This window comes from Rana temporaria, chromosome 5 (genome assembly GCF_905171775.1).
Source record: "Rana temporaria chromosome 5, aRanTem1.1, whole genome shotgun sequence".
Classification (NCBI taxonomy): domain Eukaryota; kingdom Metazoa; phylum Chordata; class Amphibia; order Anura; family Ranidae; genus Rana; species Rana temporaria.
This window is the reverse complement of record NC_053493.1, coordinates 183,832,087-183,845,894: the sequence shown is the minus strand read 5'-3', so window position 1 is coordinate 183,845,894 and position 13,808 is coordinate 183,832,087. Positions and strand designations below refer to the sequence as shown.

Sequence of the window (13,808 nt, the reverse complement as noted above, 5' to 3'; positions counted from 1 at the left end):
TATGCATACATGTACCTAAATTGTAATTTTTATATACTTTGACCTTTTTCCATAATAAAAACCGTTTGTAAACAAAAAAAAAAACAGGCTTTTCATATCAAGGTGTCACTCACAAGGTAATAGATAACAAAAGGCTTATCTGTAATAGTAGTCTTCCGTTAGGACATCCGGGGTGAAGCTGCTCCGCTGGTCCTAGAATGGTGGGATGGACGCCCTGATCGGTACAACACTACTGCCAGCAGGACAGTTCACAATTGTCAGAATTGAGCCTGTGGCAGAGGCCTCATCTGGCATCCTATTTAAAATCAGAGCCAAGTCAGTGGCAGTGACTTGCTCTTCCAGCTACCTTAAAGTGACATTTTGGCTGCCAGGCTCGTGGCAGGAGTCTGTCCGGAGGCACTTCATACACTCTGGCTAGAGTGGCGATGAACTGTAACTACTACTACTACTGAGAGCAGGATTGCTTTCCACTTATCCAGGCCTGATACCGCAAAGTTCTTTACTTCATCAACCTTTCCTGTCCTACTTCATGTTGATGTTGGTCATGTTGGGCCGTGAAATAAAGCATTCAGAAAACCTATTTCGGTGATTGGACATTAGTTTACTGCTCTACTCACAACCATCATCCCTAGACAACGATTAGAGGTAACTTAATACGCCGATCCCAAATCAATCACTTTTTTTTATACTTTTTATATAATATGAGATTCGGTATCCATTGTTACTCTCATTGATGAATATCAAATGTTAGGTGTACACATAGGGCCAGATTCTCAAAGGGCTTACGACGGCGCAACGCCATTTGCGCCGTCGTAAGTCCTAATCTGGCCCGGCGTATCTATGCGACTGATTCTTAGAATCAGTTACGCATAGATATCCATTAGATCTGACAGGCGTAAGGCTCTTACGCTGTCAGATCTTAGATGCATTTTTTCTTTCCCGCCGCTAGGTGTCGCCGACGTCGTTTTCCCCGTCGTCTATGCAAATTAGCTATTTACGCGAGATTCCCAAACGTACGCGCGGTCGACGCAGTGAATTTACGACGTTTCCGTAGCTTTTGCGACGCGTAAAGTTGCCCCTGCTATATGAGAGGCAACCAATGTTAAGTATGGCCGTTGTTCCCGCATCGAAATTGAAAAAAGTACGTTGTTTGCGTAAGTCGTCCGTGAATGGCGCTGGACGCCATTTACGTTAACGTCGAAACCAATGACGTCCTTGCGACGTCATTTAGCGCAATGCACGTCGGAAAATTTTTTGGGACGGCGCATGCGCAGTACGATCGGCGCGGGAACGCGCCTAATTTAAATGATCCATGCCCCCTACCTGGATCATTTGAATTAGGCGGGCTTGCGCCGGAGAATTTACGCTACGCCGCCGCAACTTTACAGGCAAGTGCTTTGTGAATCAAGCACTTGCCCGTAAAACTTGCGGCCGCGTAACGTAAACGAGATACGTTACGGCCGCATAGTTTAACGCCGATCTACGAGAATCTGGCCCATACTGCTTAATTTTATTTTTAGATCATCTTTACAATGTGTGGGGTGTGTAAATATATGTTTGTATATATGTGCGCACTCCGATGGGTTTTTGCTCTTGTGTGGCCTCCCCATCCCATAAATTCTATTCATTAAAGGAAAGAATAGAAGTTTGTTTAGGGCTTTCTGTTGTCCACAGTAATATGGCGCATGTTGGGGCTTCATTATATGATATACACTTGGAGCCTGTGACCAGTGTTAATATTGACATGAACGACTCCAATATCATGGCTGCGGTCCAGGGTTTTTGTATAGACATGCCCACAACAAAATGGCGTGCATCGTGGCTTCACTTTAATAGCCGCCGATGCAGTATATATTTCAGCAGCTTCCACCATCCAATAAGATCCCCCTGAGGAAAACACGTGATCACCCTATGCCGTCACACATAATGGAAGGGCCAGAACGGTGGAGGAGACCGTCACTTGCTCTCTGAGCTAGCTGCTGGTTCACACAAGCCTGCAAACCATTTGGAGAGGATTTTAACATTGTATGTTTTCTATAGCCTGGTGCGCTGCAAGCACCTATAAAGTGTGAGTACCCTGTTTGCCTACAATAAATTTCTATATTTAAACGATAATCCGTTTGTATTTTAAATTGAGGATACTATCTTTGGATTAGACCTGGGGGAGCCTGCAAATTCTGCTACTTAGAGCCCAGAGGTGGTTCAGCTGCTATCGTGGACCAAACTTAATTGTGCGGTCACACAAATGGAGGTGAGCGCAGTCACACGGGGGGGGACCACGTGTATGAAGTCATGATTAATATTATTTGGATCATCATCACAGAGTAACTTTATGGGACATTATACACGGTTTAAAAAAAAATAAAGGAACACTTTTAAATCAGAACTCCTGGGATATTGATCAGGTCAGTTAAATAGCAGAGGGGGAGGGGTGTATACAGAGGGGGTTGTTAATCAGTTTTAGCTGCTTTGCTGTTAATTGAAATTAAAAACATGTGCACTAGATGGGCAACAATGAGATGACCTCCAAAACAGGATTTTTTTTTAAGGTGGAAGTGTCTGCCATTTTTTTTCCCTACTCATCTTTTCTGACTGTATTTCACTAGTTTTGCATTTGGCTAGGTTCAGTGTCATTACTGGTAGCACAAGGCGATACTTGGATCCTATAAAGGTTGCACAGGCAGTCCAACTCCTCCAGGATGACACATCAATACCTGTCATTTCCAGAAGGTTTGCTGTGTCTCCCAGCACAGTCTCAAGAGCACGGGGGAGATTCCAGGAGACAGACAGTTACTCTAGGAGAGCTGTACAGAGCCCTAGAAGGCCCTTAACTCATCAGCAGGACCGGTATATGCTCCTTTGTGCAAGGAGGAACAGGATGAGCACTGCCAGGCCCTACAAAATGACCTCCAGCAGGCCACTGGTGTCAATGTCTCTGACCAAACAATCAGAAACAGACTTCATGGGGGTGGCCTAAGGGCCCGACATCCTCTAGTGTGCTCTGTGCTCACTGCCGGACACTGTGGAGCTCGATTGGCATTTTACATTAAACACCAGAATTGGCAGGTCCGCCACTGGTGCCCCATGCTTTACACAGAGAGCAGCTTCAGCCTAAGCATATATGTGACAGACGTGTGTAGCGCCTGTGTACTTTCAGTCCAGGTGCTATCTTAAATTTAGAGGGGGATGAGAGAGTTACTTGACTCTCATCCGGTTAATTTGTGTAAATTGGGCCTCTGTTCTAGCTGGGCTGCGTTATGGTTTCATTCTGTGTTCCAGAGGTGCTTTTCCACCTCGGGGTGACAGATGGCGCCAGAGGGGTCCAGACAGGGGTGCCTCTCTCCAGCAGCCAATCAGAGGGGTTTTTCCCTCGCGGGGCATGCTGGGGGAGGGTACTTCTTGAGCAGACGCCATTTTGGGCGGAGTTATGGTGGGGCCCCAGTGATCTACTGGGTCCCCCAAACTTTAAGAGAAGATCCCAAGCGAGTTGTGCTGTTCGGTGGGGAGTCAGTCTGAGGAGAGCCCGGAGGCATGTGATCCAACAGGGCCTCGACAATCCACCGGGGATCAAGGTGACCGGACATTGAGAGTTTGTCTGTTGGCAACCTGTCAGTCGGTGACCATTTGAGAGCTACCTGAGGGAGATTCAGGCACTAAATTTACTAAGGAGGATTTACCTCACGATCTACATTCTGGAGAAGGGGGCCTGTGGCAGAGGTCCTGCTCTGACCTTTATTTCTACTAAGTCTGTGGCAGAGACTTATTTTCTCCTCAAGTTTCCAAGTGATACTCTGGCTGCCAGGTCGGTGTGAGAGGCCTGTCCAGATTCACTATAGCCACTCCGGCTGGAGTAGCGACGAAGTAAAAGTGCCGCTAGAAGCAGGACTGCTTCTGTATTGTTCAAGCCTTAATCTGCTACTCTCCTCCTCTTCACCCATCTTTTCCTATCCTACCTCAAGTTTACTGTTTTTGTTGTGTTGGGTGAAATAAAGCACAAGAAAAGACACCTGCTGCTTGGACATTCCATCATTGCTCTCATCATCATACCCCATAGATGCTCACAGAGGTCACACGCCATCCCTATTCTAACCTGCAGGGGTAAGCGCTACACGTGAAAGGGTCTGGAGAAGCCACGGAGAACTTTATGCTGCCTGTAACATTGTTCAGCATGATCGGTTTGGTGGTGGGTCAGTGATGGTCTGGGAAGGCATATCCATGGAGGGAGGCACAGACCTCTACAGGCTACACAATGGCACCCTGACTGCCATTAGGTATCGGGATGAAATCCTTGGACCCATTGTCAGACCCTACGCTGGTGCAGTGGGTCCTGGGTTCCTCCTGGTGCACGACAATGCCCGGCCTCATGTGGCGAGAGCATGCAGTCAGTTCCTGGAGGATGAAGAAATTGATACCATTGAATGGCCCCGATGCTCACCTGACCTAAATCCAAAAGAACATCTCTGGGACATTATGTTTCGGTCCATCCTGTGCTGCCAGGTTGCACCTCAGTCTGTTCAGGAGCTCAGTGATGCTCTGGTCCAGATCTGGGAAGAAATACCCCAGGACACCATCTGTCTCATTAGGAGCATGCCCTGATGTTGTCAGGCATGCATAAAAGCACTTGGGGGCCATACAAACTACCAAGGACCATTTGGAGCTGTTGCAATGAAATTTCAGCAAAATTGACTAGCTTGCTGTTTAATTTTTTCACTTTGAATTTCGGCATGTCTTTGAATTCAGCCCTCTGTAGGTGGATAATTTTCATTTCCATCAAATGATGTGTTTATTTTTGTATTTATTTTACTGTGTACTTGCTTGACAACAAGTATTTCATTTAAATATTTTTTACCATTTTATTCTTTGTTTTGGAATTCAAGTTGCTCTAAAATTCACTTGCGCATTGCTCACGACAATTATATACCGGTATATGTATTTTCACCTGAGTGATATATCACATAGCGCTGCATTTGTTTATTTTTACTATTTTATACACAGATTATGGGAATATGAATATGCTTAGCGGCTGTGGATTGGTTCTCATACATTTCAAAAAAAAATTGGACACTCTTCACTGGTAGCTCGCAAGACATCTATCTATACACGTCTTAAAAATGGTCAAACTATTCTCTGTAGAGAAAAAACATCCATACAAATAGGGCAATTGCAAAAAAAATACTGGGAGTGGAGGGTATTAAACCAGGCTGTTCACTTTATGCAACTATGTAACTTCGTTACTTGATTTTTGTTTGTTTGCCAGAACAACCAAACTGAAAGAAAAGGTCTTATTTATTTATTTTAAATAGAGAAAAATATCCCTAGCCTATTTGGTCATCAACAGGGGACACACTAGAATGTTTTATTTTTTACTGGTGTTCGATTCGTGTAGGTTACACTATAACCCATGCATTAAGATCATTAAAGGGGTTGTAAAGGTAAAAAAAAAATCCCTAAATAGCTTCCTTTACCTCCTCCTTCACTTACCTCATCCTTCGATTTTGCTTTTAAATGTCCTTATTTCTTCTGAGAAATGCTCACTTCCTGTTCTTCTGTCTGTAACTAAACACAGTAATGCGACACTTTCTTCCTGGTGTGGAGAAAGCCTCTTGAGGGGGAGGGGGTGAGCAGGAGTGTCAAGACGCCCACTAATACACAGCTCCTTTCTCTATCTGCAAAGTAGAGAGTGTCCTGACCCTCCTGCTCACCCCCTCAAGAGGCTTTCTCCACACCAGGGAGAAAGTGTTGCATTACTGTGTTTAGTTACAGACAGAAGAACAGGAAGTGAGGATTTCTCAGAAGAAATAAGGACATTTAAAAGCAAAATCGAAGGATGAGATAAGTGAAGGAGGACTGCACTAAGGTAAAGGAAGCTATTTAGGGATTTTTTTTTTACCTTTACAACCCCTTTAAGTTTAGCTGGGTCCTTCAAAGAAAGAAAGAGAAATAAATGTATCCTTTTACCAATCACAAGAAGACATCCCTGAACCCAAGGTGAGAGTATACCAATGAGTGTTGAGAATGTACTAATTTTAGGTACACTCTCAATGACACACTCTGTGAAGTAGAGTCCAATACGCCAATATATGAAAGTGTAGTGGCAATTTACACCTGGCCTTTTTATTGCTCCAGTTTCCTCATTATTAAATAATGTCCATTTTGGGACCTGGACCCCAGGGATTTCGTAGAGATCCGGGTGGGATGAAATCCCCAGTCCTGGGTCCAGATTTTGAGATTTACCAGCACACTGACTTGTCAGGTGTGTGCTGGCCTATTTGTAGACACTTGACCATGGTTCTGGGCTCCACCCTCCCAAGGAGTCCTGGCTTGCAAGGGAGAACCCAGAGTGTGCAGGTGTGCATTGGAGTAGCTAGAGAAGCTACCATTACTAGTAAAAAAAAATATTAATAAAAATGCCATAAAACTATCCCCTATTTTGTAGACACTATGGCCCAGATTCTCAAAGGACTTACGATGGCGTATCGCCATGTACGCCGTCGTAAGTCCGAATGAGAGCCATCGTATCTATGCGGCTGATTCTTAGAATCGGTTACGCATAAATTTGGGCAAGATACGAGCGGCGTACGTCTCTTACGCCGTCGTATCTTAGTTGCATATTTACACTGGCCGCTAGGTGGCGCTTCCGTAGATTTCCGTGTCGAATAGGCAAATTAGCTAGATACGCCGATTCACGAACGTACGTGCGCCCGGCGTAGCACGATACGTCGTTTACGTAAGACATACGCCGGCATAAATTTACCCCTCATAAAGCAGGGGTAAGTCATGTTAGGTATGGACGTCGGAAACGTACGAACAGCGTTGTATTTTACATTGTTTGCGTAAGTCGTCCGTGAATAGGGCTGGATGTAAGTTACGTTCACGTCGAAAGCATTGACTATTTGCGGCGTAATTTTGAGCATGCGCACTGGGATACGTTCACGGACGGCGCATGCGCCGTTCGTTAAAAACGTCAATCACGTCGGGTCACGAATCATTAGCATAAAACACGCCTACACTAGCCTACTTTGAATTACGCGGGCTTACGCCGGCACAGTTACACTACGCCGCCGTAACTTCTTTGAGAATATGGGACCTGCCTCACTAAGTTACGGCGGCATAGTTTATTTGAGATACGCTACGCCCGCCTATATATAGGCGCGTCTACGAGAATCTGGGCCTATAACTTTTTCGCAAACCAATCAATAAACGCTTATTGAGGAAAACTTATTTTTTTTTATATATTTTTGGGGGATATTTATTATAGCAAAAAGTAAAAAATATAGAATTTTTTTCCAAATTGTCGCTCTATTTTTGTTTATAGCGCAAAAAATAAAAACCGCAGAGGTGATCAAATGCCACCAAAAGAAAGTTCTATTTGTGGGGGAAAAAAAGGACGCCAATTTTGTTTGGGAGCCACGTCGCACGACCACGCAGTTAAAGCGACGCAGTACCGAATCGCAAAAAGGGGCCAGGTCCTTAACCTGCATATTGGTCCGGGTCTTAAGTGGTCAAAATTGATAGTGAAAATCCCTGCGAGGGAAACCACTTGTTTTCATCTCTGGAACTTTGTTTGATTTTCTTTAATACAAGTGGGTCAACAAGCCCTCAAAAGGAAACATTTGTGTGGGACTGTTCTCACTAGCGGGTGCTACACTTAAGCTAACAACCCCCAACATTACAATATATACACCTTTTGTGGCCCCCAACCAATCCCCAAGTGCCATACAGGACTAAGGATGAGCTTGGGCGTGTTATTTGGATATACCATATTTATCAGCGTATAACATGCACCTTTAGGAGGAAAGTTTCAGGAAAATACTTACATTTTAAATAAAGAACTGTGAAGAAAAATAAGGGTCAGTGCCCATTTGCAGCCTCACCATTGCCATGAATGCAGCCTCACATGTGCCATGAATGCAGCCTCACATGTGCCATAAATGCAGCCTCACATGTGCCATAAATGCAGCATCACATGTGCCATAAATGCAGCCTCACATGTGCCATAAATGCAGCCTCACATGTGCCATAAATGCAGCCTCACATGTACCATAAATGCAGCCTCACATGTGCCATAAATGCAGCCTCACATGTGCCATAAATGCAGCCTCACATGTGCCATAAATGCAGCCTCACATGTGCCATAAATGCAGCCTCACCATTGCCATCATTGCAACCTGATCGATGCCCATCTGCAGCCTCGAATGGGACAGGGAGGAGGGCGGGACAAGCGCCAACAGATTACATACAGGAGAATCTCCTGTTTACTAAGCTGCCTCTTTAATACAAAGTCCCGCCTCTTATGATAGACAGAACAGTCGTCCAATGGCAGCCCAGACATGACTTCCTATTACAGACGCCGCCGAGTAAACAGGAGATTCTCCCATATATGATCTGACGGCAGTCGTCCCGCCACTCCCTGTCCCCCCTGGGGCCCTAGGGGCCACAAAAGATATATATCTAAATTACCAGGGGGGCTGTATTAAACCGGAATCGGCCATACCTGTCTTATGCAGTATGAGTGCACTACAGGAAAGTAGAGTCAAACAGTGAGATTTGGACTGAAATTTGGAGGGAGCGTATGGCCAGGCTCAGATAGTTTCCAATTTTTTAATACTGTATGGAAATACAAACCATTTTTTACTTTTTGAGTCAAAATACCTCTCATCTTTGATCCACGGCTTCCAATAGCACTTCTATGTGGGTGACACCGAAATCTCTCTCTCCACTCCTCACCCCTTTAGTCTCCGCTCACATTACTGACATTTCAACATTGATGTCACACCATTCCCTTAAACTAAATCTCTCTAAAACCGTGCAGATAATATTCCCTCCACCCATCCCCCCCCCCATGACTTTTCCATTAGATCAATAATGCCACTATAAGTCCCTCCCCTTACGCCAGGGTACTAGGTGTAATCCCTAGACTCAGGCCGGTCCTTTCAGCCCCAAATCCAATCGCCGTCAAAAGCTTACACCGCTGTAACATCTCTAAAATGTGCCCCTTCTTAACTAATGAACTAACATTCACTCCCTTGTTATCTCTAGCCTTGACCATTGCAACTCCCTTTTCATAGGCCTGCCTCTCTATTATTCAGTCTATCATGAATGCTGCTGCCAGATTCATCTACCTTACCAACAGCTTAGTATCTGCCACCACTCTCTGCCAATCCCCCCACTGGTTTCCAATTGCCCAGCAAAATAAATTCAATACTCTAACATCATCATACAAAGCCATTCACAACTCTGCCCCAAGCTACATTGTCAATCTTGCCTCCAATTATCTTCTTTGCTCCTCTCAAGCTCCCTTGTCTCATCCTCCCATGCTCATCTCTAGGGCTTCTCCAGAATCTCTCTCATCCTCAGGAACTCTCTACCTCAATCTGATTTGCCATTTCCTACTCTGGCTGCCTTTAGGAGATCTCTAAAACTCATCTCTTCAGGGAAGCCTACCTTTTGTACCATTTGATTAGATTGATTACCTTTTGTACCTATTAGATTGTAAGCTCTTATGAGCAGGGCCCACATAACCCTTTTGTATTTTATTGCAAGTGTACTGTCTTCCCTTTATATTGTAAAGCGCTGCACAAACTGTTGGCACCATATAAATCCTGAATAATAATAATACTAATATTAATGAGTCACTCAGCCTACAAAATATTATGTCATTGGAAATATGCTTTTTGGGGCCATCTATTCATTTCATATCATAAAACATTTATACATCATTTTTTCTTTTATGCTAAAAAGAGTACCTACTTGGATCTCCCCTCATCCCAATTCCTCATGACCCCCTATGTAGATAAGTCAGAATAATTCTGTTCTCCCTCTTTATAAATTGACATGTATAAACAGGGACTGCCTGACTCTTTGGAGACTTTGGATCTCCTCCCCTTGTAACATACTTTCTTTCAAAACCACTATACTGGAACTTGATCTAGTGACCATTCTATTAGGTGAAAACTAATTATTCTGTAATTGCTTTATGCAAACTTAATACAAGCATGCTAAAATTCTTAAGCCTCCCCATTTTATTCCCAAGTCAGATTCAAATTAATGTGCAAGTTGAATCAAACATTTGTCTTCTTCTTTTTTTTTTATTGGGGACTTTGAACTTGAACCAAGATCAGCTTTTAATTTTTTACTTTTTAACGGAGTTGTGTTACTTATTAAATCTGGCATAACTAATAAATTACCTATTTTAACATGCTGTACTAAACAAAGCTGACCCCAAAACCTTGTCAATAATGAAAAAAACATAATATATTATATATAATAGCCCAGTTAGAGAGTAATAGAACAGGTTTCTTACCTGTTCAATAACAGTTTTCAACCACCACTGAGGACCCATCAGTGTTATAGCAGCAATAATCTTGGCATGTAAAACACCAAGAGCCCAGTCCTGTGATAAAACATTTGCACATCAACATGACCAATAATTAAAAAAGTGAAAACATTGTTTTATAAAATGTAACTGAAGTATAAAAAAAAAATATATAGAGAACATAAAACATGCTATAAAAATCAAAACATTTGGCTAGCCAGGACAAAAAATATACATACAGTTTATGTACAGGGGTTGGACAAAATTATGGAAACAAGTATTGTAAAAGAACAAAATCGTTATCGAATATGGTGTTGGACCGCCTTTAGCATTCAATACAGCCTGAATTCTGCTGGGAATTGACAAATATACAGTAAATCTTGGATGAAGGAATCCAATATCACACTTCATGCATAAATCCAGGTCATAATCCTGCACGATGTCCTCATCTCTTTTGGTCAGTTGACCATGTCAACCGCTCTTATGCTCATCAGACAATGTTTTTCTGGAAACTGTATATGCAGTCATAACCTTTAATACTGTACCTCGCAACACTGCAAATAAATTGGCAACTTCAGTCACAGAGGCACCAGCTAAGTGGGCACCAACAATTTTCCCTCTTTGAAACTCCGTAAGCTCTGACAAGACTCTGCCAGTGGCGAAGCCAGACATTCTTTCACCTGGGGCAAAGACTTTGTTTGGAAACCCCCCAGGGTTTAGGGGTGCTCCACACACAGAGTGCAGGGTTCAGGGGTGTGCTACGTACAGAGTGCAGGGTTCAGGGGTGTGATACGTACAGAGCGCAGGGTTCAGGGGTGCCAATGTACATAGTGCAGGGGTATGCTGTTTACAAAGTTGAGGGTTCAGGAGTGTGCTGTGTACAGAGTGCAGGGTTTAGGGTGCGCTGTGTACAGAGTGCAGCGTTCAGGGGTGCGCTGTGTACAGAGTACAGGGTTTAGGGGTGCGCTGTGTACAGAGTGCAGCGTTCAGGGGTGCGCTGTGTACAGAGTGCAGCGTTCAGGGGTGCGCTGTGTACAGAGGGCAGGGGTGCGCTGTGTACAGAGGGCAGGGGTGCGCTGTGTACAGAGGGCAGGGGTGCGCTGTGTACAGAGGGCAGGGGTGCGCTGTGTACAGAGGGCAGGGGTGCGCTGTGTACAGCGTGCAGGGTTCAGGGGTGCGCTGTGTACAGCGTGCAGGGTTCAGGGGTGCGCTGCGTACAGCGTGCAGGGTTCAGGGGTGCGCTGGGTACAGCGTGCAGGGTTCAGGGGTGCGCTGGGTACAGCGTGCAGGGTTCAGGGGTGCGCTGGGTACAGCGTGCAGGGTTCAGGGGTGCGCTGTGTACAGAGTGCAGGGGTGCGCTGTGTACAGAGTGCAGGGGTGCGCTGTGTACAGAGTGCAGGGGTGCTCTGTGTACAGAGTGCAGGGGTGCGCTGTGTACAGAGTGCAGGGGTGCTCTGTGTACAGAGTGCAGAGGTGCGCTGTGTACAGAGTGCAGGGTTCAGGGGTGCGCTGTGTACAGAGTGAAGGGTTCAGGGGTGCACTGTGTACAGAGTGCAGGGTTCAGGGGTGCGCTGTGTACAGAGTGCAGGGTTTGGGGTGCGCTGTGTACAGAGTGCAGGGTTCGGGGGTGCACTGTGTACAGAGTGCAGGGTTTGGGGGTGCGCTGTGTACAGAGTGCATGGTTCACGGGTATGTTGTGTACAGATTGCAGGGTTCAGAGGTTGATGTGTACAGAGTGCAAGATTAAAGGGTGCGCTGTGTACAGATTTCAGGGTTCAGGGGTGTGCAGACTGTACAGCTAGCCACAGGGAGAGGAAGGGGTCACTGTGGGGGGACCAGAGGAGTACAGGTGGTGAACAGCTTAAGAAGAAAGGGCATGGACAGAAGTGACAGCTGGAGCGGCATACTGGTACCGATCGCTGTATTTTCCTCCTGCAGCAGCTGACAACCCTCTTCTCCTCCTCTCATTCACGCCAGCATTCAGTTGCTGCAGAAGGATCGGTACCAGCCGTGGTGCCCCCCCCCCCCTAGTTTTGGGCCTGCTAGCAGCGCACACAGTGAATGATGAAAGTGAGGCTTCCCACCTGTTAGTAAGGTATCTGATTACACAGTGGAAGCGAAAGAATGTTACATTTCTTGTGTTTTGCACGCAAAACATGTTGTAACATTCACACCTGCAAATCATGTAGTGTTTCGATATTTTTGTAAAACCCTTATACATTAACCATTCAAAAAATGACAGGCAGACAAGATCAGATGGTTTATGTGAAAGGACTCAAATAGCTATGGTTTGTTTAACCACTTGCCCTACTGGGCATTTTCAACCCCTTCCTGCCCAGACCAATTTTCAGCTTTCAGCGCTGTCACACTTTGAATGACAATTGCGCGGTCATGCAACACTGTACCCAAATGATTTTTTTTTTCCCACAAATAGAGCTTTCTTTTGGTGGTATTTGATCACCTCTGCGGTTTTTATTTCTTGCGCTATAAACAAAAGAAGAGGGACAAGTTTGAAAAAAAACACAATGGCCAGGATTCACAAAGCACTTACGCCGACGTATCTCGAGATACGCCGCGTAAGTGTAAATATGCCCGGCCGTATCTATGTGCCGTGCCCACAAAACTAGGTGCCCACAAAACTTAGGTGCTCTTGATTAAGGTCATCTGCTGATCTGAGAACTGTAGTGGGGACTTTTAATGGCAACTATAATCACTTTGTGGTGTCTTGTATAAGTGACACCTATGCTGAAATCAGGAGATAGGGTCTCCTCCAGTCCCACCCACCTGACAATCCTCACCAGTCAGCAGACCTCTAGTCATTGCCCCCCAGCCATGCCGTGAACTGAATGGGTGGCTGTGAAGAGGCTGAGTAACGGCTGTGGGCTCCAGGAACAGCTCAGCTGGGTGGCCACAGGCTCCAGAGACAGCCCCGCTGGGCAGCTGCAGAAGGGCTGGGAGAGTGGTGCGGGCTTCAGGAACAGCCCAGGATTTGGTGACCCCTGGCAAATCATCATTTGACCCCCAGGTTGAGAACCACTGGTCTAAACTGATGAAGAAATTCGATTTTAAAACATTTTTGGGGATATTTTTTTATAGTAAATAATTTTGTTTTTTCTCAAAATTGTCGATCTTTTTTGTTTATATCGCAAAAAAAAAAAAAACACAGAGGTGATCACATACCACCAACAGAAAGCTTTATTTGTGTGAAAATAAGGACATCAATATTGTTTGGGGACGGTGCCACACGACCATGCAATTGTCAGTTAAAGTGACGCCAGGCGTATCTCAAAAAATGGCCTGGTCATTAAGGGGGAATATCTTCCAGGCCATAAGTGGTTAAGAGTTAAAAAGCAAAGGAGGAGTTGTCTCCTTTAGAATGTAACCTCTAGTGAAACATTGTGCAATGGTGGGCTTGGAAGCAGGATGTCCCTTGCGAGGTTCTAAAGATAGGATAAATAAGGAATCCATATTTCTGACAGAAGCTTTTCCTTTG

The 13,808-nt window shown here is 45.0% G+C and overlaps 1 protein-coding gene across 4 annotated transcripts in view; it reads right to left on the bottom strand.

The window, feature by feature from the left end:
- MARCHF6 (membrane associated ring-CH-type finger 6) overlaps positions 1-13,808 on the bottom strand; it is a 1,325,445-nt gene that overhangs the window by 148,288 nt on the left and 1,163,349 nt on the right. For all 4 annotated transcript variants that reach the window (XM_040351967.1, XM_040351966.1, XM_040351964.1 and 1 more), the window contains one exon: positions 10,304-10,393. In XM_040351967.1, coding sequence (XP_040207901.1) covers positions 10,304-10,393 — 90 coding nt within the window. The remainder of the gene's footprint in view (positions 1-10,303; positions 10,394-13,808) is intronic.